Below are 25,042 nucleotides of genomic sequence, written 5' to 3'. Positions count from 1 at the left end.
TTGCTCCTCCAACAGACTCCCCCAACGACCCACTCGCTCCTTTAGTCCCTATTTTCTCCAACACTCAACTGACTACTCCTTTACATCCATTCTTTTCAACATACACACAAATGCAAAGGCACCCACATACAAGAACCCCCACCCCCACCTCGGTCCTCCATCTTTCCCTTTTAGACTTGCTTCCTTTCTTCCTCCTTCCCCCCACCCCCATCTCCTCCGGAAGAGTCTGTTCCCAGGCCAAGGTCTCTCACCTCATTCGGTCACTTCAGTGGTGCCAACCGCTTCATACAGGAAAAAACAACCAATCTGTCCCCGTGGGCGCTTCCCCTGCGAGTCCGAGCACTTACTGGGCACCCGCCCCACCGGGCACCCGGCACATATGCACGGACAAACCGAGGTCCCTGGGGACAAGGGTTGGGGGTAGAATGAACGTTCTTACACCGGCCTCAAACACAGCCCACTTCACTACAGCCCCTCGCCATTTTGGTTTCCCGCGGACTGCCGGTGCATTCTGGGAGCGCGGAGCGACTCCGGTGCCGAATGGCAGTTCTCCAAAGCCGGGCGGGGGGGACGGGGACTGCGCAGCGAGCGCGGATGAACACCGCGCCCCGCGTCCCCAGCAGGGGCTGAACAAAGAGGGACTCTTTAACGTTGCAGTGAGACTCAGTCCTTCCGCCGCCGGGGCTAACACAATAGTGAGCGGCTGCACTCCTGATCGCCGGCTGGCTCTGTTATACAGGAAGGGGTCGTGTGCGACCTTCAATGTACATGGTCTTGACTGTGCTCCGTGCATGTTGCTGTGCCGATTTCTTTTAAAGCACGTTTCCTCTACCTTCACCCTAAGGCCTGCTATTAGAATTTCCTTCAGCGGGGAGAAGACCCAGGATGTCGGAATTAAATTTTATTCAGCGATTCACTGTCCAGTCCCAAATTCCTTATCAGGAGCTGCTTTTATGAAAGACTCTCAGATGATTTGTTTCCTAACGATGAAAGGTTGTTTTCTGTTTACCCGCTTTGCAGTCCTTCCTAGTTGTAACGAAATCTGAGAATAGCCCTCTGCAAAATGTTTTAAGAATACAGAATTGTTTCGGCCGGGCGCGGTGGCTCACGCCTGTAATCCCAGCAGTTTGGGAGGCCGAGGCGGGTGGATCACGAGGTCAAGAGATCGAGACCATCCTGGTCAACAAGGTGACACCCTGTCTCTACTAAAAATACAAAAAATTAGCCGACGGATCTCCCGGGCCCGCGTCTGGACGGCGGGTCTCCCGGGCCTGCCGGCCCGCGTCTGGGCGGCGGATCTCCCGGGCCCGCTTCTGGACGGCGGGTCACCGGGGCCCGCGGGCCCGCGTCTGGACGGCGAATCTCCCGGGCCCGCGTCTGGACGGCGGATCTCCCGGGCCCGCTTCTGGACGGCGGGTCTCCCGGGCCCGCGGGCCCGCGTCTGGACGGCGAATCTCCCGGGCCCGCGTCTGGACGGCGGGTCTCCCGGGCCCGCGGGCCCGCGTCTGGGCGGCGGGTCTCCCGGGCCCGCGGGCCCGCGTCTGGACGGCGGGTCTCCCGGGCCCGCGTCTGGGCGGCGGATCTCCCGGGCCCGCTTCTGGACGGCGGGTCCCCCGGGCCAGCGGGCCCGCGTGGATCTCCCGGGCCCGCGTCTGGGCGGCGGGTCTCCCGGGGCCGCGGGCCCGCGTCTGGGCGGCGGGTCTCCCGGGCCCGCGTCTGGGCGGCGGGTCTCCCGGGCCCGCGGGGCCCGCGTCTGGGCGGCGGATCTCCCGGGACCGCGTCTGAACGGCGGATCTCCCGGGCCCGCTTCTGGACGGCGGGTCCCCCGGGCCAGCGGGCCCGCGTGGATCTCCCGGGCCCGCGTCTGGGCGGCGGGTCTCCCGGGCCCGCGGGCCCGCGTCTGGACGGCGGATCTCCCGGGCCCGCGGGCCCGCGTATGGGCGGCGGATCTCCCGGGCCCGCGTCTGGACGGCGGGTCTCCCGGGCCTGCGGGCCCGCGTCTGGGCGGCGGGTCTCCCGGGCCTGCGGGCCCGCGTCTGGACGGCGGATCTCGCGGGCCCGCGTCTGGGCGGCGGATCTCCCGGGCCCGCGGGCCCGCGTCTGGGCGGCGGGTCTCCCGGGCCTGCGGGCCCGCGTCTGGACGGCGGATCTCGCGGGCCCGCATCTCGGCGGCGGGTCTCCCGGGCCCGGGGGCCCGCGTCTGGGCGGCGGGTCTCCCGGGCCCGCGTCTGGGCGGCGGGTCTCCCGGGCCTCCGGGCCCGCGTCTGGACGGCGGATATCCCGGGCCCGCGTCTGGACGGCGGGTCTCCCGGGCCCGCGGGCCCGCGTCTGGGCGGGGGGTCTCCCGGGCCCGGGGGCCCGCGTCTGGGCGGCGGGTCTCCCGGGCCCGGGGGCCCGCGTCTGGGCGGCGGGTCTCCCGGGCCCGGGGGCTCGCGTCTGGGCGGCGGATCTCCCGGGCCCGCTTCTGGACGGCGGGTCTCCCGGGCCTGCGGACCCGCGTCTGGACGGCGGATCTCCCGGGCCCGCGTCTGGGCGGCGGATCTCCCGGGCCCGCGTCTGGACGGCGGATCTCCCAGGCCCGCGTCTGGACGGCGGATCTCCCGGGCCTGCGGGCCCGCGTCTGGACGGCGGGTCTCCCTGGCCTGCCATTCTGTTTAGCTCATCAGAGCTCCTTTTCATTTTGTAGATTAGCTGCTGCTCAGTTCATGAGTCACTAATAACTCAATCAGAGCTTTGAAATTTAATTTGCTGAAACTTTATTTTTTGTTCGTTTGTTTTGAAACGGGATCTCACTTTGTCACCCAGGCTGGAGTGCAGTGGCACAAACACAGCTCACTGTGGCCTTCACTTCCTGGGCTCAAGTGATCCTCCTGCATCAGCACCCCCACTAGCTGGGACCGCAGGTGCAAGCTATCACACCCAGCTAATTTTTTTGTATTTTTTTGTAGAGATGGGTTTTCGCCATGTTGGCCCAGCTGGTCTCGAACTCCTGAGCTTAAGCAATCTGCACACCTTGGCCTCCCAATGTGTTAGGATTACAGGTGTGAACCACCCTGCCTGGCCAAAAAGTTTGTTCTCTGACAAGCATCTCCTACATGCCAGACACTGGGAAGATCACTATAAATAAGATCCTGTTCTTACCTTCAAGGGGGTGGGAAGACAATTACAAGCTAGAGTGGCAAATGTAACAGTCAGCACAACGTGCAACAAGAGCAGTGAATGGTACAAAGTTGAAAAATGGTCAGATAGATGGCGAAAAGAAGACTGAATCATAATAGTCAACATTATACTACTTTGCATGTGTTATCTCTTTTCATTTGCAGGACAGCCCTGTTCTTATCCCTATTTTTCAAATAGGCAGTAAGGATCAGAAATTATTTTGATTGCCTGGGCGTGGTGGCTCACATCTGTAATCCCAACACTTTGGGAGCCCAAGGCGGTGGATCAGTTGAGCCCAGGAATTCGAGAGCAGCCTGGGCAACATAGCGAGAACTTGTCTCTACAAAACATACAAAAATAAATTATCCAGGCATGGTGGTATGTGCGTATAGTCACAGATACTAGGGAGGCTGAGGTGGGAAGATCCCTTGTGCCTGGGGAGGTCAAGGCTGCAGTTTCAGCACAGCCTGGGCAGTTGGAATGCAGGGCTCCTGAGATTCCATGACAACCCAACATTCTCATAATTCCATTATTGCAACAGCAAACAGTTACCTGGCACACTGGCTGAGACCTCCCTCACTCTTGTCAGAGGCAGAGCTACAGGCAGTGCCTTTGGCTCTGAGCTCAGGCAACATTTTTGCTGTTTTTGCCATTAAGGATTCTAAAGTGCTCTGAGGTGTTGATTAAGTTCTTCGCAACCGTAAGTCAATTCCAGCTGTTGTCATCCCTCAGTCCTGACTAAACCTAGTTGATTTCACTAGTTTTTGATCCATCATGTGCTTGGGTTTCTTCTCCCCAGTCCCTGTTTGAACCCTCCTGCCACAAACATCAGCATGGTGGTAACTGCCGCACATTTGTCCCATGACAGGGCAGAGATGACTATTCTAGATATCAATGAGGAATTGCAAGTCCAGCAGGCAGAGAGCCAACAGCAGTTTGAAGACCTCAAGGAGAAATTTCTTATAATTCAAGCTACTGCCAGGAAAATGAAGAAATACAGTAAGTTCTATAGAGTCACCATCACAGAAGTGATGAATCAGCACCTGTCGTCTCTGTGAGATACTGAAGAGTCTCTTCATCAAAATTAATTTCATCCTTCCCTTAGTTCTAGGAAAACAGAAATGGGTATTTTAGCTTCATTATGTTAAGGATGGAAAACAGAGGCACAACGTATTTAGCAACTTTTCCACGTTAGCAGTCCGATGTGAGGTGGGACTAGAGTTAAAATCCTACTTACTGACTTCTGACACAGGCACAGAACCACTTGCTTTTCTCAGCAAGATGCTCAATCATGTTTACCAGAATGCTCTCTGTACCCTAGAAGATCCTGCAGACAAATAACATCTAGTCTGTTGGTCTAAATGCCTGGAACTAATGAACTGCCATTCTGTTTAAGCTTCTTTGAGCCCAATAGGCAAATCTCTCTTGAGGGAACCCCAGGGGAAACATGGTGACAGTACGGAGTACCTGCTCTAAGGAGCTTAAAGAGGAGACTGCTCCTAATAGTAACGGTGGCATCCATAAGTGACAGCATGAAGAGCAGGGAGTACCCTGGGGAGAGGGAAGTCCTGCTTCCTGGGGCACAGGCTCTTTTTCTAAAGAGGAAGAAAGACGGCACGTAAGACATTGGGGAGGTAGCAGTGCCGTGTGCAGAGCAGGGAGCCTGGGCCAGTCTCCTGGGCCCCATCCAAGTGGCCTATCTTCTCTGTGCCTCAGTTTCCTCATCTGTTCATTGGGTACTATAATAACGCCTACCTCTGTAAACTGCTGCAATGAATTACATGCCATGATTTTTCTAAATCTCCTAGAACAATTCTTGGCACAGAGTAAACACTATTAGTTCTCCATCCTACTGTTTCTAACTTAATTCAAACGTTATTAATATTTGGTCATATTTCTATGATGACTTCAGGGTCTCATGCCTCGTATTTCATGCAATTATATTCAGATATGAGTTTTTAAATCTTTGACATATATGTGCTTGAAATTCCCAGTACCAGGGAATCCATGAGTCCCATTGTCCTAAGGGCCTTTCCTACTATACAGGATATCACTGCTTTATGCCCCAGTAGAGTGTTTGACAGGAGAGGCTGCAAGGCTTGCAAAAGTGTCCCAGGATTCAGAGCCAGACCTCGGGGGCTATGAATTCTGACTCTGCCTCATCCCAGGTGAATCATCCTGTCAAGTTACTCGATGTGTCCATGAGTTTCTTTTTCCCCATCTCTAAGTTGGAGAGTATCAGATGCCAGCAAGTTGGGAGGTTGATAATAAAAAATGAAAAAAATCCCTCACTACAATCTGGTACTGGGGATGCTTTTGTCCTTGGGATAGACACTGCCACCTGCCCTGCAGGCAGTGACCACACCAGTATGTCCAGCCTTCCACTGAGGCAGGCATGACTGTCTCTTCTCAGAGTGTGCAGAGGAAAAAGACATAGACTCCGTGCTGAGGGATGAATTGCAGTTCATCGAGGAGAAGCTGGCGGAGAAGTTCGGGCAAGCTGAGGAGCTCAGGTGAGAGACGCCGTGGGGACAGGCAGGTGGGCAGGGGTGTGATCTCTGAAGTGCAGCAGTTGAGCTGGGAGAAGCAGGAGCTAAGCTGGGCCAGGACAAGGTCAGGCATTTACATGGCAGGCACATTTCACACAAACACTCATACAACAGAACAGTAATCTTAGCAAGTTATGGGTTGCAGTTGCTTCTTGAGCTTTGTTTTCTCTTCTTAAAACAGCTAATTGTTGAGTTGAAATTTGCGTATCCAAAATTCATCAAAAGAAAATGAACCACCCAGCAGCATTTAATACACTCAAAATGGTGTGTGATCACCACCCATTTACTCTTAGTCAGAGTCACCTCCTGACTGCAGCAACTCATTCATTCAATCAATATTGCCTTCTTGACCTGCCATTCCTTTCTCCTTTCATCTTTCCAATTCACGCCATCTGCACCTGACCACATTTCTGTGCACGGCTCTGTTTCCAGTCACTGCAAGATGCACTATGTGAATTTTCACATAGAAATGTCCATGGCCAAAGTGAGGAGCTGAAAGGACATCCCCTTGAAACTGACATAGGAAGACACTGACTTTTGTTTACAGAAGAAATAAATGAATGGAACATCACAGAGGATCTTACAGGAGCTCTCTCTGATACAGAGGAAGCCTTTGTATATATAAATACAATATATATGTATACTATATATATACACACATATGTATATTTTCATGGACTGTCATTTCTGTCACCCAGGCTGGAGTGTAGTCACACAATCTCAGCTAACTGCAACCTCTGCTTCCAAGGTTCAAGCAGTTCTCCTGTCTCAGCCTCCCGAGTAGCTGGGACTACAGGCATGCACCATCATGCCTGGCCAATTTTTGTATTTTTAGTAGAGACAGGGTTTCACCATGTTGGTAAGGCTGGGTTTGAACTCCTGAACTCAGGTAATCTGCCTGCCTCACCTCCCAAAGTGCTAGGATTACAGGCATGAGCCACTGCACCCTGCCTATATATATATATATATATATACATATATATATATATATAAAATATATAAAAATACATATATATAAAATACATATATACAATTTCTCTTGGCCACAGGCATTTTCCCAAACATGTTGTGACCTTCTGCTTGGAGGGCTCCTTGAGGACATGCTCACATAAACCTCCGTTGCAGTATTAGAACTGATCACTCATCCCTTTCCATTATTAAACGTTCTCTGCTATCTCACCATAGGCAATATAAAGCCCTGGTTCGCTGTCAGGCAAAAGAGCTGACCCAGTTACTGGAAGAGAGAGAGGCCTCCCGCTCACTGAATCAGCATTTAAAGGCCCTCCTCACTCCTGATGACCCAGCCAAGTCCCAGGGTCAGGACCTCCGAGAGCAGCTGGCCGAGGGGCACAGGCTTGCAGAGTGTTTCAACAAGCTCAGCCTAGGTAAGGTGGACACAGGCCCTGATGACACACAGCCCCAGGCTTATGAAAGTCCCCAGACCTCCACACCTCCACAATGGCAATTTTATGGGTAGTGTTTCTTTCCACTAAAAATCTGTAGCCATGACGTGACCAGGACTTCCCGGGCAAAAGCAGACATGGGAAACCCTTGGGGTTGGAGGTCACAGGATTGCAGATGTCTCCTCATTTCTTGCTGGAACATGGTCTTTGAGGCAAGAGGCAGTGTCTGTCCAGTTTTAAAGGACAGGAAGGAGGCTGTGACAGGAGGCAGCTTGTTAGAGTAAAAAGAGTCCTGGACTAAGAATGAAGGTTCCCAGGCTCTATCTTCAGCAATGTCTTTAGCAACTGTGAGGAAATGATTAATTTATCCTTCCTGAGTTCCTGTCTCTGAATCTGTAAAGGCAGACAAATTGTCTCTTGCATGCAAACGTGGGAGCACTTATGACTATATTTCACGATGAGATAAAGCCCCTTCCTGTGTAGTGTTGGAGAAGGCAATTGATGTCAGGGCATTTGGCGGTAGGAAGTGGTCTAGACTGGAGGACTCCCCATGGAGAGAGGGTCCCTGGGTAGCACAGTGGAAGTCACTTGGAGGGCCCATGAAGTTCCCAGTGTAGGGAGTATTGTGGGACAAGTTTGTTTGTCCTGTCCTAAGAGAAAGATACAGGCTTCAATGCAAGCTGTGACAGGACACAGAGCCAAAGCCTGTGCCTGGGTATCAGAAGTGTGGCAAGATTGGGGAGACAGCTGCTGAAGCTTAGAGAGAGGCTGGACAAGCCTCCAGTAATATGGGGAGCAAGAAGACTTTTCAGTATTTGGCCACATCTTGATGGTGACTCTCCAGGTCAGAAACACGTTCCCTCATGGATCAGGAGAACATGCCAGGGCATTTTTTAGGGCTAAACAGGAGAGTTTTCAGTACAATGCAGACCCATACATGGATGTTCATGCCTCAGTGCACATAGGGCTGACTGTGCTTCCAGTGGGTGAAGTGGGAAATATCTGAATAGACGCTTCTGTATTTGCAGAAAGTGATGAACATGACGATGAAGATATTACAGATGCGGAGGTCGAGAAAGTACAGGAATCACCTGACCACAGGTAACACTGAATACTCAGGAGCGGGTAATGGGTGGTAAAATATGGAAAAGGTCTCAGAAAGAACACAAGGTAGGTGAAGGTAGTCACAGACGGCAGGTTCAGGATACAGACAGCTGCACAGTGCACCGATTTCCTGCACTCACCAACAAGGAAACAGCCCTGTTAACATGCTTGTCCATTGTCTTCGTGGCACCTGTAAGCATGACCCTCTATGAGCTCACTAGCCCTAGGGACTTCCTGCACACACAGAGGAGACCTGTCCTCCCCTGTAGTGAAGCTAGGACGAGATGGAAAGCTGCTTTTCACATGCTTGTCCTTAGACTCTTGTTAGGGAAGATAAATGACAAGGAGACAACAAGCAGGAATTAGGAAGCACCTACCAAAGTTAAACACCAAGACAAGTGCCCAGGAAAACTTGACATTTCACATCACAATGTTAAAATTAAAAACAATCTACAAGGCACACCGTCTCCGGAGTCTACCAAGGCTCAGACACCTGTATTCCCTTGGCCACAGCATGTTAAATACAACCCAGCTTAGACACACGGTGTGGCCGCTGTCTTTGGTTCTGTGTGAGTGCTGTGAAGACTGTACCATACAGAAGCAGCGGAGCCTCTGCCTTCCTCAGCTCCTGTCTTTCCAGTGCAATGAACACCAGCTGCTCTCTTCCTCTCTGGTTCCCAAGGCAGCCATGCTCTGTTGCAGATAGAGGAGGATTGCCTGTTCTCTCTTAAATGGAACCTCCCCTTTGCTTTCTGGAACCACTACCTTATGCCTTCCGTCAAAACCAGCTGGGAATCCCTCTTGGTTTAATCTCTGTCATCTCTATCCTACCTGGCTCGTGAGGGAGGTGCAGAAGGCTGAGGAAAAGGAAGTCCCTCAGGACTCACTGGAGGAATGTGTTGTCCCTTGTTCAAACAGCTCCAGCCCTTCTGACTCCAACCAGCCTCACGGGAGCACCGAAGTAACATTTGAGGGAGACGAAGTCGACTCTGCTATGATTATAGACGGTGAATGGTCTCAGAATGAAGACGAGGAAATGCCATACTTTCTCCCAGGTAGCCTCCATATTCTTTATGCCGCATACCTCTGTCTAGGCCAAGGAAGATCAATTCTGAGGACAGGCTGTATGCAAACCCATTGATTTGAATCAGAAACTAGGATGAAGCTGGGGGCAGTGGGTCACATCTGTAATTTCAGCACTTTGGGAGGCCCAGGCGGGTGGACTACTTGAGTTCGGGAGTTCAAGATGAGCTTGGGAAATGTGGTGACATCCATCTTTAAAACGAATACAAAAAAATTACCCAGGCGAGGTGATCGACACCTGTAGTCCCCACTAATCGGGAGCCTGAGGTAGGAGAATCATCTGTGCACAGGAAGTTGAGGCTGCAGTGAGTCATGATTTCACCAGTACACGCCACCCTCAGTGACAGAGAGAGAACCTGTCTCAAAAAAAAAAAGGAAAGAAGGAAGGAAGGAAGTGGTCTAGACTGGAGCACTCCCCATGGAGAGAGGGTCCCTGGGTAGCACAGTGGAAGTCACTTGGAGGGCCCATGAAGTTCCCAGTGTAGGGAGTATTGTGGGACAAGTTTGTTTGTCCTGTCCTAAGAGAAAGATACAGGCTTCAATGCAAGCTGTGACAGGACACAGAGCCAAAGCCTGTGCCTGGGTATCAGAAGTGTGGCAAGATTGGGGAGACAGCTGCTGAAGCTTAGAGAGAGGCTGGACAAGCCTCCAGTAATATGGGGAGCAAGAAGACTTTTCAGTATTTGGCCACATCTTGATGGTGACTCTCCAGGTCAGAAACACGTTCCCTCATGGATCAGGAGAACATGCCAGGGCATTTTTTAGGGCTAAACAGGAGAGTTTTCAGTACAATGCAGACCCATACATGGATGTTCATGCCTCAGTGCACATAGGGCTGACTGTGCTTCCAGTGGGTGAAGTGGGAAATATCTGAATAGACGCTTCTGTATTTGCAGAAAGTGATGAACATGACGATGAAGATATTACAGATGCGGAGGTCGAGAAAGTACAGGAATCACCTGACCACAGGTAACACTGAATACTCAGGAGCGGGTAATGGGTGGTAAAATATGGAAAAGGTCTCAGAAAGAACACAAGGTAGGTGAAGGTAGTCACAGACGGCAGGTTCAGGATACAGACAGCTGCACAGTGCACCGATTTCCTGCACTCACCAACAAGGAAACAGCCCTGTTAACATGCTTGTCCATTGTCTTCGTGGCACCTGTAAGCATGACCCTCTATGAGCTCACTAGCCCTAGGGACTTCCTGCACACACAGAGGAGACCTGTCCTCCCCTGTAGTGAAGCTAGGACGAGATGGAAAGCTGCTTTTCACATGCTTGTCCTTAGACTCTTGTTAGGGAAGATAAATGACAAGGAGACAACAAGCAGGAATTAGGAAGCACCTACCAAAGTTAAACACCAAGACAAGTGCCCAGGAAAACTTGACATTTCACATCACAATGTTAAAATTAAAAACAATCTACAAGGCACACCGTCTCCGGAGTCTACCAAGGCTCAGACACCTGTATTCCCTTGGCCACAGCATGTTAAATACAACCCAGCTTAGACACACGGTGTGGCCGCTGTCTTTGGTTCTGTGTGAGTGCTGTGAAGACTGTACCATACAGAAGCAGCGGAGCCTCTGCCTTCCTCAGCTCCTGTCTTTCCAGTGCAATGAACACCAGCTGCTCTCTTCCTCTCTGGTTCCCAAGGCAGCCATGCTCTGTTGCAGATAGAGGAGGATTGCCTGTTCTCTCTTAAATGGAACCTCCCCTTTGCTTTCTGGAACCACTACCTTATGCCTTCCGTCAAAACCAGCTGGGAATCCCTCTTGGTTTAATCTCTGTCATCTCTATCCTACCTGGCTCGTGAGGGAGGTGCAGAAGGCTGAGGAAAAGGAAGTCCCTCAGGACTCACTGGAGGAATGTGTTGTCCCTTGTTCAAACAGCTCCAGCCCTTCTGACTCCAACCAGCCTCACGGGAGCACCGAAGTAACATTTGAGGGAGACGAAGTCGACTCTGCTATGATTATAGACGGTGAATGGTCTCAGAATGAAGACGAGGAAATGCCATACTTTCTCCCAGGTAGCCTCCATATTCTTTATGCCGCATACCTCTGTCTAGGCCAAGGAAGATCAATTCTGAGGACAGGCTGTATGCAAACCCATTGATTTGAATCAGAAACTAGGATGAAGCTGGGGGCAGTGGGTCACATCTGTAATTTCAGCACTTTGGGAGGCCCAGGCGGGTGGACTACTTGAGTTCGGGAGTTCAAGATGAGCTTGGGAAATGTGGTGACATCCATCTTTAAAACGAATACAAAAAAATTACCCAGGCGAGGTGATCGACACCTGTAGTCCCCACTAATCGGGAGCCTGAGGTAGGAGAATCATCTGTGCACAGGAAGTTGAGGCTGCAGTGAGTCATGATTTCACCAGTACACGCCACCCTCAGTGACAGAGAGAGAACCTGTCTCAAAAAAAAAAAGGAAAGAAGGAAGGAAGGAAGTGGTCTAGACTGGAGCACTCCCCATGGAGAGAGGGTCCCTGGGTAGCACAGTGGAAGTCACTTGGAGGGCCCATGAAGTTCCTAGTGTAGGGAGTATTGTGGGACAAGTTTGTTTGTCCTGTCCTAAGAGAAAGATACAGGCTTCAATGCAAGCTGTGACAGGACACAGAGCCAAAGCCTGTGCCTGGGTATCAGAAGTGTGGCAAGATTGGGGAGACAGCTGCTGAAGCTTAGAGAGAGGCTGGACAAGCCTCCAGTAATATGGGGAGCAAGAAGACTTTTCAGTATTTGGCCACATCTTGATGGTGACTCTCCAGGTCAGAAACACGTTCCCTCATGGATCAGGAGAACATGCCAGGGCATTTTTTAGGGCTAAACAGGAGAGTTTTCAGTACAATGCAGACCCATACATGGATGTTCATGCCTCAGTGCACATAGGGCTGACTGTGCTTCCAGTGGGTGAAGTGGGAAATATCTGAATAGACGCTTCTGTATTTGCAGAAAGTGATGAACATGACGATGAAGATATTACAGATGCGGAGGTCGAGAAAGTACAGGAATCACCTGACCACAGGTAACACTGAATACTCAGGAGCGGGTAATGGGTGGTAAAATATGGAAAAGGTCTCAGAAAGAACACAAGGTAGGTGAAGGTAGTCACAGACGGCAGGTTCAGGATACAGACAGCTGCACAGTGCACCGATTTCCTGCACTCACCAACAAGGAAACAGCCCTGTTAACATGCTTGTCCATTGTCTTCGTGGCACCTGTAAGCATGACCCTCTATGAGCTCACTAGCCCTAGGGACTTCCTGCACACACAGAGGAGACCTGTCCTCCCCTGTAGTGAAGCTAGGACGAGATGGAAAGCTGCTTTTCACATGCTTGTCCTTAGACTCTTGTTAGGGAAGATAAATGACAAGGAGACAACAAGCAGGAATTAGGAAGCACCTACCAAAGTTAAACACCAAGACAAGTGCCCAGGAAAACTTGACATTTCACATCACAATGTTAAAATTAAAAACAATCTACAAGGCACACCGTCTCCGGAGTCTACCAAGGCTCAGACACCTGTATTCCCTTGGCCACAGCATGTTAAATACAACCCAGCTTAGACACACGGTGTGGCCGCTGTCTTTGGTTCTGTGTGAGTGCTGTGAAGACTGTACCATACAGAAGCAGCGGAGCCTCTGCCTTCCTCAGCTCCTGTCTTTCCAGTGCAATGAACACCAGCTGCTCTCTTCCTCTCTGGTTCCCAAGGCAGCCATGCTCTGTTGCAGATAGAGGAGGATTGCCTGTTCTCTCTTAAATGGAACCTCCCCTTTGCTTTCTGGAACCACTACCTTATGCCTTCCGTCAAAACCAGCTGGGAATCCCTCTTGGTTTAATCTCTGTCATCTCTATCCTACCTGGCTCGTGAGGGAGGTGCAGAAGGCTGAGGAAAAGGAAGTCCCTCAGGACTCACTGGAGGAATGTGTTGTCCCTTGTTCAAACAGCTCCAGCCCTTCTGACTCCAACCAGCCTCACGGGAGCACCGAAGTAACATTTGAGGGAGACGAAGTCGACTCTGCTATGATTATAGACGGTGAATGGTCTCAGAATGAAGACGAGGAAATGCCATACTTTCTCCCAGGTAGCCTCCATATTCTTTATGCCGCATACCTCTGTCTAGGCCAAGGAAGATCAATTCTGAGGACAGGCTGTATGCAAACCCATTGATTTGAATCAGACACTAGGATGAAGCTGGGGGCAGTGGGTCACATCTGTAATTTCAGCACTTTGGGAGGCCCAGGCGGGTGGACTACTTGAGTTCGGGAGTTCAAGATGAGCTTGGGAAATGTGGTGACATCCATCTTTAAAACGAATACAAAAAAATTACCCAGGCGAGGTGATCGACACCTGTAGTCCCCACTAATCGGGAGCCTGAGGTAGGAGAATCATCTGTGCACAGGAAGTTGAGGCTGCAGTGAGTCATGATTTCACCAGTACACGCCACCCTCAGTGACAGAGAGAGAACCTGTCTCAAAAAAAAAAAGGAAAGAAGGAAGGAAGGAAGTGGTCTAGACTGGAGCACTCCCCATGGAGAGAGGGTCCCTGGGTAGCACAGTGGAAGTCACTTGGAGGGCCCATGAAGTTCCCAGTGTAGGGAGTATTGTGGGACAAGTTTGTTTGTCCTGTCCTAAGAGAAAGATACAGGCTTCAATGCAAGCTGTGACAGGACACAGAGCCAAAGCCTGTGCCTGGGTATCAGAAGTGTGGCAAGATTGGGGAGACAGCTGCTGAAGCTTAGAGAGAGGCTGGACAAGCCTCCAGTAATATGGGGAGCAAGAAGACTTTTCAGTATTTGGCCACATCTTGATGGTGACTCTCCAGGTCAGAAACACGTTCCCTCATGGATCAGGAGAACATGCCAGGGCATTTTTTAGGGCTAAACAGGAGAGTTTTCAGTACAATGCAGACCCATACATGGATGTTCATGCCTCAGTGCACATAGGGCTGACTGTGCTTCCAGTGGGTGAAGTGGGAAATATCTGAATAGACGCTTCTGTATTTGCAGAAAGTGATGAACATGACGATGAAGATATTACAGATGCGGAGGTCGAGAAAGTACAGGAATCACCTGACCACAGGTAACACTGAATACTCAGGAGCGGGTAATGGGTGGTAAAATATGGAAAAGGTCTCAGAAAGAACACAAGGTAGGTGAAGGTAGTCACAGACGGCAGGTTCAGGATACAGACAGCTGCACAGTGCACCGATTTCCTGCACTCACCAACAAGGAAACAGCCCTGTTAACATGCTTGTCCATTGTCTTCGTGGCACCTGTAAGCATGACCCTCTATGAGCTCACTAGCCCTAGGGACTTCCTGCACACACAGAGGAGACCTGTCCTCCCCTGTAGTGAAGCTAGGACGAGATGGAAAGCTGCTTTTCACATGCTTGTCCTTAGACTCTTGTTAGGGAAGATAAATGACAAGGAGACAACAAGCAGGAATTAGGAAGCACCTACCAAAGTTAAACACCAAGACAAGTGCCCAGGAAAACTTGACATTTCACATCACAATGTTAAAATTAAAAACAATCTACAAGGCACACCGTCTCCGGAGTCTACCAAGGCTCAGACACCTGTATTCCCTTGGCCACAGCATGTTAAATACAACCCAGCTTAGACACACGGTGTGGCCGCTGTCTTTGGTTCTGTGTGAGTGCTGTGAAGACTGTACCATACAGAAGCAGCGGAGCCTCTGCCTTCCTCAGCTCCTGTCTTTCCAGTGCAATGAACACCAGCTGCTCTCTTCCTCTCTGGTTCCCAAGGCAGCCATGCTCTGTTGCAGATAGAGGAGGATTGCCTGTTCTCTCTTAAATGGAACCTCCCCTTTGCTTTCTGGAACCACTACCTTATGCCTTCCGTCAAAACCAGCTGGGAATCCCTCTTGGTTTAATCTCTGTCATCTCTATCCTACCTGGCTCGTGAGGGAGGTGCAGAAGGCTGAGGAAAAGGAAGTCCCTCAGGACTCACTGGAGGAATGTGTTGTCCCTTGTTCAAACAGCTCCAGCCCTTCTGACTCCAACCAGCCTCACGGGAGCACCGAAGTAACATTTGAGGGAGACGAAGTCGACTCTGCTATGATTATAGACGGTGAATGGTCTCAGAATGAAGACGAGGAAATGCCATACTTTCTCCCAGGTAGCCTCCATATTCTTTATGCCGCATACCTCTGTCTAGGCCAAGGAAGATCAATTCTGAGGACAGGCTGTATGCAAACCCATTGATTTGAATCAGAAACTAGGATGAAGCTGGGGGCAGTGGGTCACATCTGTAATTTCAGCACTTTGGGAGGCCCAGGCGGGTGGACTACTTGAGTTCGGGAGTTCAAGATGAGCTTGGGAAATGTGGTGACATCCATCTTTAAAACGAATACAAAAAAATTACCCAGGCGAGGTGATCGACACCTGTAGTCCCCACTAATCGGGAGCCTGAGGTAGGAGAATCATCTGTGCACAGGAAGTTGAGGCTGCAGTGAGTCATGATTTCACCAGTACACGCCACCCTCAGTGACAGAGAGAGAACCTGTCTCAAAAAAAAAAAGGAAAGAAGGAAGGAAGGAAGTGGTCTAGACTGGAGCACTCCCCATGGAGAGAGGGTCCCTGGGTAGCACAGTGGAAGTCACTTGGAGGGCCCATGAAGTTCCCAGTGTAGGGAGTATTGTGGGACAAGTTTGTTTGTCCTGTCCTAAGAGAAAGATACAGGCTTCAATGCAAGCTGTGACAGGACACAGAGCCAAAGCCTGTGCCTGGGTATCAGAAGTGTGGCAAGATTGGGGAGACAGCTGCTGAAGCTTAGAGAGAGGCTGGACAAGCCTCCAGTAATATGGGGAGCAAGAAGACTTTTCAGTATTTGGCCACATCTTGATGGTGACTCTCCAGGTCAGAAACACGTTCCCTCATGGATCAGGAGAACATGCCAGGGCATTTTTTAGGGCTAAACAGGAGAGTTTTCAGTACAATGCAGACCCATACATGGATGTTCATGCCTCAGTGCACATAGGGCTGACTGTGCTTCCAGTGGGTGAAGTGGGAAATATCTGAATAGACGCTTCTGTATTTGCAGAAAGTGATGAACATGACGATGAAGATATTACAGATGCGGAGGTCGAGAAAGTACAGGAATCACCTGACCACAGGTAACACTGAATACTCAGGAGCGGGTAATGGGTGGTAAAATATGGAAAAGGTCTCAGAAAGAACACAAGGTAGTTGAAGGTAGTCACAGACGGCAGGTTCAGGATACAGACAGCTGCACAGTGCACCGATTTCCTGCACTCACCAACAAGGAAACAGCCCTGTTAACATGCTTGTCCATTGTCTTCGTGGCACCTGTAAGCATGACCCTCTATGAGCTCACTAGCCCTAGGGACTTCCTGCACACACAGAGGAGACCTGTCCTCCCCTGTAGTGAAGCTAGGACGAGATGGAAAGCTGCTTTTCACATGCTTGTCCTTAGACTCTTGTTAGGGAAGATAAATGACAAGGAGACAACAAGCAGGAATTAGGAAGCACCTACCAAAGTTAAACACCAAGACAAGTGCCCAGGAAAACTTGACATTTCACATCACAATGTTAAAATTAAAAACAATCTACAAGGCACACCGTCTCCGGAGTCTACCAAGGCTCAGACACCTGTATTCCCTTGGCCACAGCATGTTAAATACAACCCAGCTTAGACACACGGTGTGGCCGCTGTCTTTGGTTCTGTGTGAGTGCTGTGAAGACTGTACCATACAGAAGCAGCGGAGCCTCTGCCTTCCTCAGCTCCTGTCTTTCCAGTGCAATGAACACCAGCTGCTCTCTTCCTCTCTGGTTCCCAAGGCAGCCATGCTCTGTTGCAGATAGAGGAGGATTGCCTGTTCTCTCTTAAATGGAACCTCCCCTTTGCTTTCTGGAACCACTACCTTATGCCTTCCGTCAAAACCAGCTGGGAATCCCTCTTGGTTTAATCTCTGTCATCTCTATCCTACCTGGCTCGTGAGGGAGGTGCAGAAGGCTGAGGAAAAGGAAGTCCCTCAGGACTCACTGGAGGAATGTGTTGTCCCTTGTTCAAACAGCTCCAGCCCTTCTGACTCCAACCAGCCTCACGGGAGCACCGAAGTAACATTTGAGGGAGACGAAGTCGACTCTGCTATGATTATAGACGGTGAATGGTCTCAGAATGAAGACGAGGAAATGCCATACTTTCTCCCAGGTAGCCTCCATATTCTTTATGCCGCATACCTCTGTCTAGGCCAAGGAAGATCAATTCTGAGGACAGGCTGTATGCAAACCCATTGATTTGAATCAGAAACTAGGATGAAGCTGGGGGCAGTGGGTCACATCTGTAATTTCAGCACTTTGGGAGGCCCAGGCGGGTGGACTACTTGAGTTCGGGAGTTCAAGATGAGCTTGGGAAATGTGGTGAAATCCATCTTTAAAACGAATACAAAAAAATTACCTAGGCGAGGTGATCGACACCTGTAGTCCCCACTAATCGGGAGCCTGAGGTAGGAGAATCATCTGTGCACAGAAAGTTGAGGCTGCAGTGAGTCATGATTTCACCAGTACACTCCACCCTCAGTGACAGAGAGAGAACCTGTCTCAAAAAAAAAAAAAAAAGAAGGAACGAAGGAAGGAAGCAGGGAGGGAGGGAGGGAGGGACAGAGGGGAGGAAGGGGAGGGAAAGAAGGATGTGAAGGAGAAAAGGAGGGAGGGAAGGAAGGAGGGAGGGAAGGAGGACTAGGATGGAATATTTAATATAGATACAAGAGAGTCAGATAGCTTTCCAATTCTCCCTGGCCCTGATATCAGGTGACTGGACCACAGGCAGGTAGGACAACTTCACTGCCACCTGTGTACAGGTGGTGTACTGGAGGTATCTGTCAGGCCTTCTAGCTCATTTCCTATGTCTCTTGTCACCTCTAATGATGTAATTTGTGCCCCAGCACAATGTCCATGGAGTTTCCATGCTTGTCCAAGGCCACTGTCAAAGACAGCCTTGCCTACATATTAAAAGATGTTGTTTCCCTGCATTTACATGATGTCTGTCTGTGTGGCCTTGGTCACTGGATTGCTTTAGTGAGAAGCAGGGACAGCAGGGATGGGTGTCTGGGAGCACGTAACAAAGGGAAAGCTGAGACTGTTCCTACTGAAGCCCCTTCTCCTTTCAGCTCCCACCCAAGAGACCCGTCCCCAAGGGACTTGCAGTGGAGACGTGAGCTACTACCTGTCAGAGATGGAGACTTCACTGACACAGCCGGAGCCAAGCACCCTGGTGCCCAATTGTCTTGGACTACAGCTGGATCAAGGGTTCGACTGTGAGAATGGCTTAGCCATGCAGGGCCCTTCGTCCACCACCTGCAGCTTCACAGCCAATGCTGATTCTGGGACCCAATGTTCCTTTCAAGGTAGGGAAGGAAAGAGGGTAGGAAGCTCTAATCCAGGTCTTGGTGGTCACGGTGCTGTGGGTGCAGCAGAGAATGGGCGCCTCTCCGTGCTCACTCAGGGTCAAGTTGAAATCCGTGATGCACCAACCCAGTGAGGTGAGCAAGAGCCTGGGGCTTAGGACAAAATCTGCTCTCAGGTCCTGGGTTTGCCTCCTTCTGGTTGTTCACTTTGGCCAAAGATTTTGTCTTTTGGGGATATAAATCTCTGTTTCCTCATCGGAGCTACCTAAAAAAATAGTATCTGCCTGTAATCATTGTTGAGAGTATTAATTATTATAATTTCCAAAGGGCCTGATTCAATAACAATTACTCGATAAACCTATAAATAGCTGTTATCTAATCCACTTGTCTTTCTGACAACTTTACATTTAGAAGGTGACTTCACAGACTATGTTGTCTCTGAGGCAGAGCGATTGTGAAGCTCTCTGTTTTCTAGAGACCCCTCTTCCCTTCCTTTCTCACACGTACTCCTCTGCCAGTTTTCTTCCTCTCCTTCCCCATCCCTCATGAAGCCGATTCTCAACTATCAGGCACTCTCCATGACAACCTATAGGCACATTCAGTAACAGTGTAAATCCTGGGCCCACGAGTCAGTCTCATGACATGTCCAGATCTTTCTTCTCCTTGTTTTTCCGCTCTTTTTGAAAACAAAGGGCAATTTTCATGTGGAAAGTGTCCACATCAGTCTCTTTTATGAAAATCCATTTAGTTCATCATCTCCACTCATGTACACAGCCACGTCCTCAGTTTCCATCTCAGAGGGAACAATTCTGCTCAGATTTCCTTAAAACCATGGGTCGTATTCATCTTCACTCTCTGTCCCACTCAGTATCTTCTCCTGGAGCCCTCGGCTAAGTAATGAAAGGACTTTTGTCCCTAGGAGCAGGGAGGGTCTCGTGAGATCCCAAGCACCATATGGGTTCATGGAGAGGACACGTGGGAGGCGCTCAGTGGGTACTGGGGCATGCGCAGTCCCTGACACGTGCCGTGACAACTTATTTAAACTGATTTCTTCCCACTGGAATCTCCTTCACTTCTCTATGGATTCTCACACCCCCTGCCACGACTCACCCCACTGGCTCAGGCACACCCTCTCTTCCTCAGTTTCCCTGGAGTCCAGAGCCTGAATAGGCTCCAGGTGAGAGGACAGAGTGAATGCTTTTGTCTCATTCATGTTTTCCCTCACCTGGTGATTTCTCCTGCTGTCTAATAGGTTATTTGCTTCTCCCACATGGTTTCTTTCTCATGCTTCTCATGTTTCTAATTTTTTTTCCAATTTTGATAAACCAGAACAGTGATTGTTGCCTTACATTTAATATCTTCTAAATCCCTATCTAATATTTCTTTATTAGATTAATACATACAGATATATGCATTTATGTCATTTTTCATAGATATGATGTATATTTGGTGTGTGTGCTGCATAGGGTTTATATGTATATTCAATAGACCTTATAATGATGCAAGTTTTGTAAATTCTCCAGGTTTAGGCTCCCCCGGTTCCTTTCTCTCATCAGCTGCTGTAACCTCTGTCTGGTCTCACCTCTGTGTCCCATGGGCTGCCACCCTGCCAGGCCCTTCCATCCCCATCTCCTGTTTGCAATCAGCTCTGATTTAACTTTCACATTTATAATCTCTTCCCTCCCCAAAGCACAGACTACATACAGGGGGATTTCCTTGCTTTTGCCTTATCGACATGGAAGTTATTTGTTTCTTAATCTTGTGTTTCTTGAATATTTTTGTGAATCAGGAGTGCCTTTGCCTCCTGACAAACTTGTCCTTACTGAGTAATGGAAGAAAGATCAACAAAACAGAAAATATTAAAGTCACTCTACTGGCTTCCCCTCACACTTTGGACTTTCTTGTCCAAGGCCACATTCCTGATTTGACGTCCTTTGGGTGGAAGAGAAAGTCACAGTAAGATCATGGATGCCAGTGCATGCCATTGGTTGTCATTTTGTTTTCAGAGATGGTTGCGCAGCCCTCTGGCTGGCTGAAGAGCCCTCCGCAGCGGGAAGATGATCCATCCCAACACTCAGCTGACAACACACGAGGGCAGCGGCTCATTGGCAACATTCACACCTCAAGTGTTTTCAAACCGAAGATGATTAAAAGAGAATCCCGGTTCAGCAAGTGGAATCCCTACCCCTCACACTTGGGGTGCAGAGGTAATCACATCTATGACCCTTAGCTGCACTCACTTCTTATTTCACTCTGTCGATGGTGACAGCTCGTTCTCCTACTGCTTTTTCTCTTCCATTTGTTTTCTCCAGCGGCTGCTGTAACCTCTGTCTGGTCTTAACTTTGTGTCCCGTGGTCTTCCACCATGCAAGGCCTTTTCTGTCCCCATCTCCTCATTGCTCTCTGAACTCTGCCCTATGCCTTATTCTGCTGTCTTGAGAGTCCCTCTCATGGTCACAGGAGAGCCAGACCTCCTTGTCCTCATGCACGTCCACAGTTTAAGCTGCTGAGCACAGGGTCCTTTGACTGGAATTGCATACTCTCCTGGGAAGTTTACCTTTCCTCCCAGCATCCCCAACTCCATTGTCTCTTTCTGCAGGGAGCGTTGCTTTAATGCATCATTTACACATTGGTTTTTCTCTTGAGTCAGCTTTTGAGCATCCCGACTGATTCAACCCTTAACTGTCTCTTGTTCCTCTGAATGAGAAGTGTTAAAACTGAGCACAACGGTTCCCACTTAGAAAACTAAACTAGAACCAGGTGGGAGTTCCCTACTGGCCTGGATACACTTTAGTCTTCAGCCCCAGATGTGTAGCCTTGTGACAATGTAGCTGGAGTTGCCAGGGACTCGGTGTTCTCACCTCATGGACTCATTTGAGCTGACATTAACTGGAGGACATTTATGACATTCTCAAGGGACATCACTTCAAAAGTACATACAGAGGGCAGGACCTCAAAACTGCATACATCGTGAGGTACGTCATTCTAACCTCTCTCCTTTTTATTCTCATTTCCACTTCTACAAGTCCAGTTAAGGGTCAAAAATGCAACTCAGATGAATCTTAAGGCCAGTTTATATGAGATAGCATTTTCTGAATTAACTTTGATAAAAGCGACTCCACAACCAGCTTTATGCATACACAAGATGACAGGCAAGAATCTATCCACAGGACAGTCTTTGCTTTGGCCCAGCCCAGTTGATAAGAGAGAGATTTCACTGAAGTTGTCAGAGAGAGGACTAAAATCCATGGAACCACTGGGAACAAAGCCAATCATGAGATAAAGAGCAAAAGGAAAGAAAATGATGGGAAATGGGGTGAGATTCTCACTTCCATGGCCTGGGGTGTGTTTTGGGTGTGTGTAGTTTTAAAACAGTCCCATGTGACTCTAATCTGTGGCTAAAGATAAGAAGGACCACTGGTCTTCTATGATCACAGGTCACCAACATGGAAGTGCCCCATATGTGCAGCTACTCCAAAGGCTGAGCCTCCGTCAGCCTTTGATGGGACCTATATTCCCCTCTCAACAGCACTGTTTGTATAGCGTAGAAAAAATCAAGAAGAAAACCAAGAAAATGAATACATTAGACCTTTAGCCTCTGCTTGAAGCTCACTTGCTCAATTTTGAATACAAGACAAAGTGAGAAATAGTCATTACATTAACATCTAATGTACAGAAATAATACCTCCCATATTACATATAGTGGAATTTAGTATTTTCTTTGGCAGTTTAAAGTAAAACTTCCAGTTTACATTTAACCACACAGATTTTACAGCCCACTAATTGGCTCAGCACTGCAATGTGAACATTTCACTTTTGGTCATTTATTGTCCTTCCGCAAAGCCCTGAAAAAGAACTTACTGGTCTCACTCTCCTGAAGAGAATGCAATAACAAATCAAGACTGAAATTCCACAAGAGATTGTATATGAATACTTCTTTATGCCACTCTTGACGCTTGACATTAAGTATTAAAAAGTCAACTTTCCCAAAATGTACTTAAGGAAAATAATAAGTGGGAGGGGAGAATGTAGTAAAACACAGACTAATCCTTTCACTTTGTACTTCAGAGTTCTGTGGGTCTAGATATTGAGAAGATTTCTAGAAATCCCGTAGGGTGTAACCAGGTGTGGAATCAACTTCCAGGCATTGGGGAAAATAAGTAGGGTCATAATTACACTCCCTGCTCTCTCTTTGCTAACTCCATTTTGAGTGTCTTTTTTTCTTTTAATTTTCTTTCTTTCCTGATCCTCTTTGAAAGAATACTTATAAATATATTTGTTTTTTCTTTAAAAAAATTATGTTAACCAACCAAACCAGCACCACAGACATCATATTTCTCATTTTTTTGGTAAAACCTTATTTCTGTCCTAGCCAAGGTGACCCAGCAGTCTGCCATGACCGTTGAGACCTCCAGATTGGAGCCTTTCCTCTCTCTTCCTCCAATATTGATTGAAATGGCTTTAGTTCATGGGTCCTAATTCCTGGGTTGTCAATAACAAGTCATGTGGCCTTAGTTCAATCATATCCCAGTGGCATCACTACGCCTCTGTTTTAAAGGCCGGAAGTGGACGTGGATGTTTTCTGAGGTTCCTGCTGCTTCTTCTATCCAGAGTTCTTCCCATGGCCTCCTGCTCCTCCCTAGAAGACTGGGACATGGAGTTTAAGGGAGTGGGTTTCTCTGCAGAGGATCTTCCTTTTCTGCAGCCCTCTGTCTGAGCATGTATGATTGATGCTGAGCACATCCTCACTGGGAGGAAAAGCCATCACTCTGCTCCAGACAGAGAGGAATCAGGAGGAAAGGGGCTGATATTCCCAGCCGCCGGTTGGGTATAGGCAGGGTCCCTATATCCTGCACCGCAGGCTGACTGGAAGTTCAGGGAAATTCAGTGGTGTTTTCTTCTCACTTGTGAATGGTGCTTCCCCTTTCAGCCAGCCCGACCCTCACCCTCAGCTCAAGCTCCCAGGAAGAGATCAGTTTGCCCCTGGGATATCACCACTTAGCAATCCCTCTAAACTCAGCCTTCAAAAGGACCTGACAAAAATGCTGTTTTGATTATTTTCTCTCACTCCCCTACAGGTACCAAATACTACCAGAAGGCTGCAAAGGCTGAAACGATGCCAATAAAGCAGCTTTTCCAATTGATGAGAAAAAACTAAGACAGCAAACAAAGCAAGTTCAAGTACAAATATAATGACCCTGCAGGGAACCTTCACAGAGGATGGAATTTTAGATCACAAAATGCTCTTGATGATTTCAACCCACTAGGCTTCTTTGAGAAGCCACAGTCCATCCTAGTCCAATTGCGATCAATACCTAGGGAGACCAATCCTCAGATGGACGCACAGCATTGACAGGCTTCAGCCTTGCTCCTCTCAATTCCCATCCTGTAGAGAACAGAAGTGTGGAGCCACTGGCAGGAGACAGCATGTCATCCAGGACTCTACCAGGGTAGACAAGGAACAACGCCATGTTCTTGCTGAAAATGTTTAGCCTGAATTTCAGAGGAGGTAATCCTCGGGCAATTGCGGAATGCATGTCATCACCGAGAACACAACAAAAAGGTGAAGAGACATCTTGTTGGAACACTGCGGTCATGCTGTGAACTTCCTGCCTCAGCCCATCTGCAGGCAGAGAACATTCTACCAGGGTAGAGTCCAACAATGACATGTTCTTGCTGAAAATTAATTTCACAGGAGGTAATCCTCGGGCTATTGCGGAATGTAGAACATTGAACAGCACAACTGACCTGTCTGCTTCAAACAACCCACGCCACCGCAAAGAACACAACAAAAAGGTGAAGAGACATCTTGTTGGAACACTGCAGTCATGCTGTGAACTTCCTGCCTCAGCCCATCTGCAGGCAGAGAACATTCTACCAGGGTAGAGTCCAACAATGACATGTTCTTGCTGAAAATTAATTTCACAGGAGGTAATCCTCGGGCTATTGCGGAATGTAGAACATTGAACAGCACAACTGACCTGTCTGCTTCAAACAACCCACGCCAGCGCAAAGAACACAACAAAAAGGTGAAGAGACATCTTGTTGGAACACTGCAGTCATGCTGTGAACTTCCTGCCTCAGCCCATCTGCAGGCAGAGAACATTCTACCAGGGTAGAGTCCAACAATGACATGTTCTTGCTGAAAATTAATTTCACAGGAGGTAATCCTCGGGCTATTGCGGAATGTAGAACATTGAACAGCACAACTGACCTGTCTGCTTCAAACAACCCACGCCACCGCAAAGAACACAACAAAAAGGTGAAGAGACATCTTGTTGGAACACTGCAGTCATGCTGTGAACTTCCCGCCTCAGCCCATCTGCAGGCAGAGAACATTCTACCAGGGTAGAGTCC

At 49.1% G+C, this 25,042-nt stretch overlaps 2 protein-coding genes across 4 annotated transcripts in view; one reads left to right on the top strand and one right to left on the bottom strand.

Annotated features, from left to right (window-relative positions):
• LOC110567235 (metal-response element-binding transcription factor 2) overlaps nucleotides 1-514 on the bottom strand; it is a 117,587-nt gene extending 117,073 nt beyond the window's left edge. The window contains exon 1 of one of the 2 annotated variants that reach the window (XM_064370187.1): nucleotides 252-514. Coding sequence is in view for 1 of the 2 variants with exons in the window: in XM_064370203.1 (XP_064226273.1) it covers nucleotides 252-256 (5 nt within the window). In the remaining variant the exon portion in view is untranslated. The remainder of the gene's footprint in view (nucleotides 1-251) is intronic. The other variant, XM_064370203.1, reaches the window with a different exon arrangement.
• Nucleotides 515-2,670: 2,156 nt separating this feature from the next.
• LOC105707941 (neuroblastoma breakpoint family member 4-like) lies at nucleotides 2,671-24,519 on the top strand. Of its 2 annotated transcripts, XR_010340169.1 has the most exons (17): nucleotides 2,671-4,158; nucleotides 5,573-5,672; nucleotides 6,894-7,093; nucleotides 8,140-8,212; nucleotides 9,134-9,270; nucleotides 10,195-10,267; nucleotides 11,189-11,325; nucleotides 12,250-12,322; nucleotides 13,244-13,380; nucleotides 14,305-14,377; nucleotides 15,299-15,435; nucleotides 16,360-16,432; nucleotides 17,354-17,490; nucleotides 18,449-18,685; nucleotides 20,692-20,892; nucleotides 23,764-24,194; nucleotides 24,384-24,519. XR_010340169.1 is itself a non-coding variant. In XM_064370186.1 (16 exons), exons 1-16 carry the CDS (start codon nucleotides 3,993-3,995, stop codon nucleotides 23,841-23,843), a joined length of 2,034 nt encoding a protein of 677 aa, XP_064226256.1. In that variant the 5' UTR covers nucleotides 2,671-3,992; the 3' UTR covers nucleotides 23,844-24,519. The 2 variants fall into 2 exon arrangements, 1 of the variants encoding a protein (XP_064226256.1); XM_064370186.1 differs by having other exon boundaries at nucleotides 23,764-24,519.
• The last annotated feature ends 523 nt before the right edge of the window (nucleotides 24,520-25,042 follow it).

Source organism: Aotus nancymaae, unplaced genomic scaffold (assembly GCF_030222135.1).
Source record: "Aotus nancymaae isolate 86718 unplaced genomic scaffold, 86718_ANA_hifiasm-v0.15.2.pri h1tg000103l, whole genome shotgun sequence".
NCBI lineage: Eukaryota > Metazoa > Chordata > Mammalia > Primates > Aotidae > Aotus > Aotus nancymaae.
Note: the sequence above shows the minus strand (reverse complement) of the source record. Positions and strands in the feature narration are given on the sequence as shown.

Coding starts and splice junctions, on each gene's coding strand:
- LOC105707941 (XM_064370186.1), top strand. CDS start 3,993: ATGGTGGTAACTGCCGCACATTTGTCCCATGACAGGGCAGAGATGACT. Junction 10,268..11,188: donor CAGGAATCACCTGACCACAG/GTAACACTGAAT, acceptor TTGTTCAAACAG/CTCCAGCCCTTCTGACTCCA. Junction 15,436..16,359: donor AATGCCATACTTTCTCCCAG/GTAGCCTCCATA, acceptor CTGTATTTGCAG/AAAGTGATGAACATGACGAT.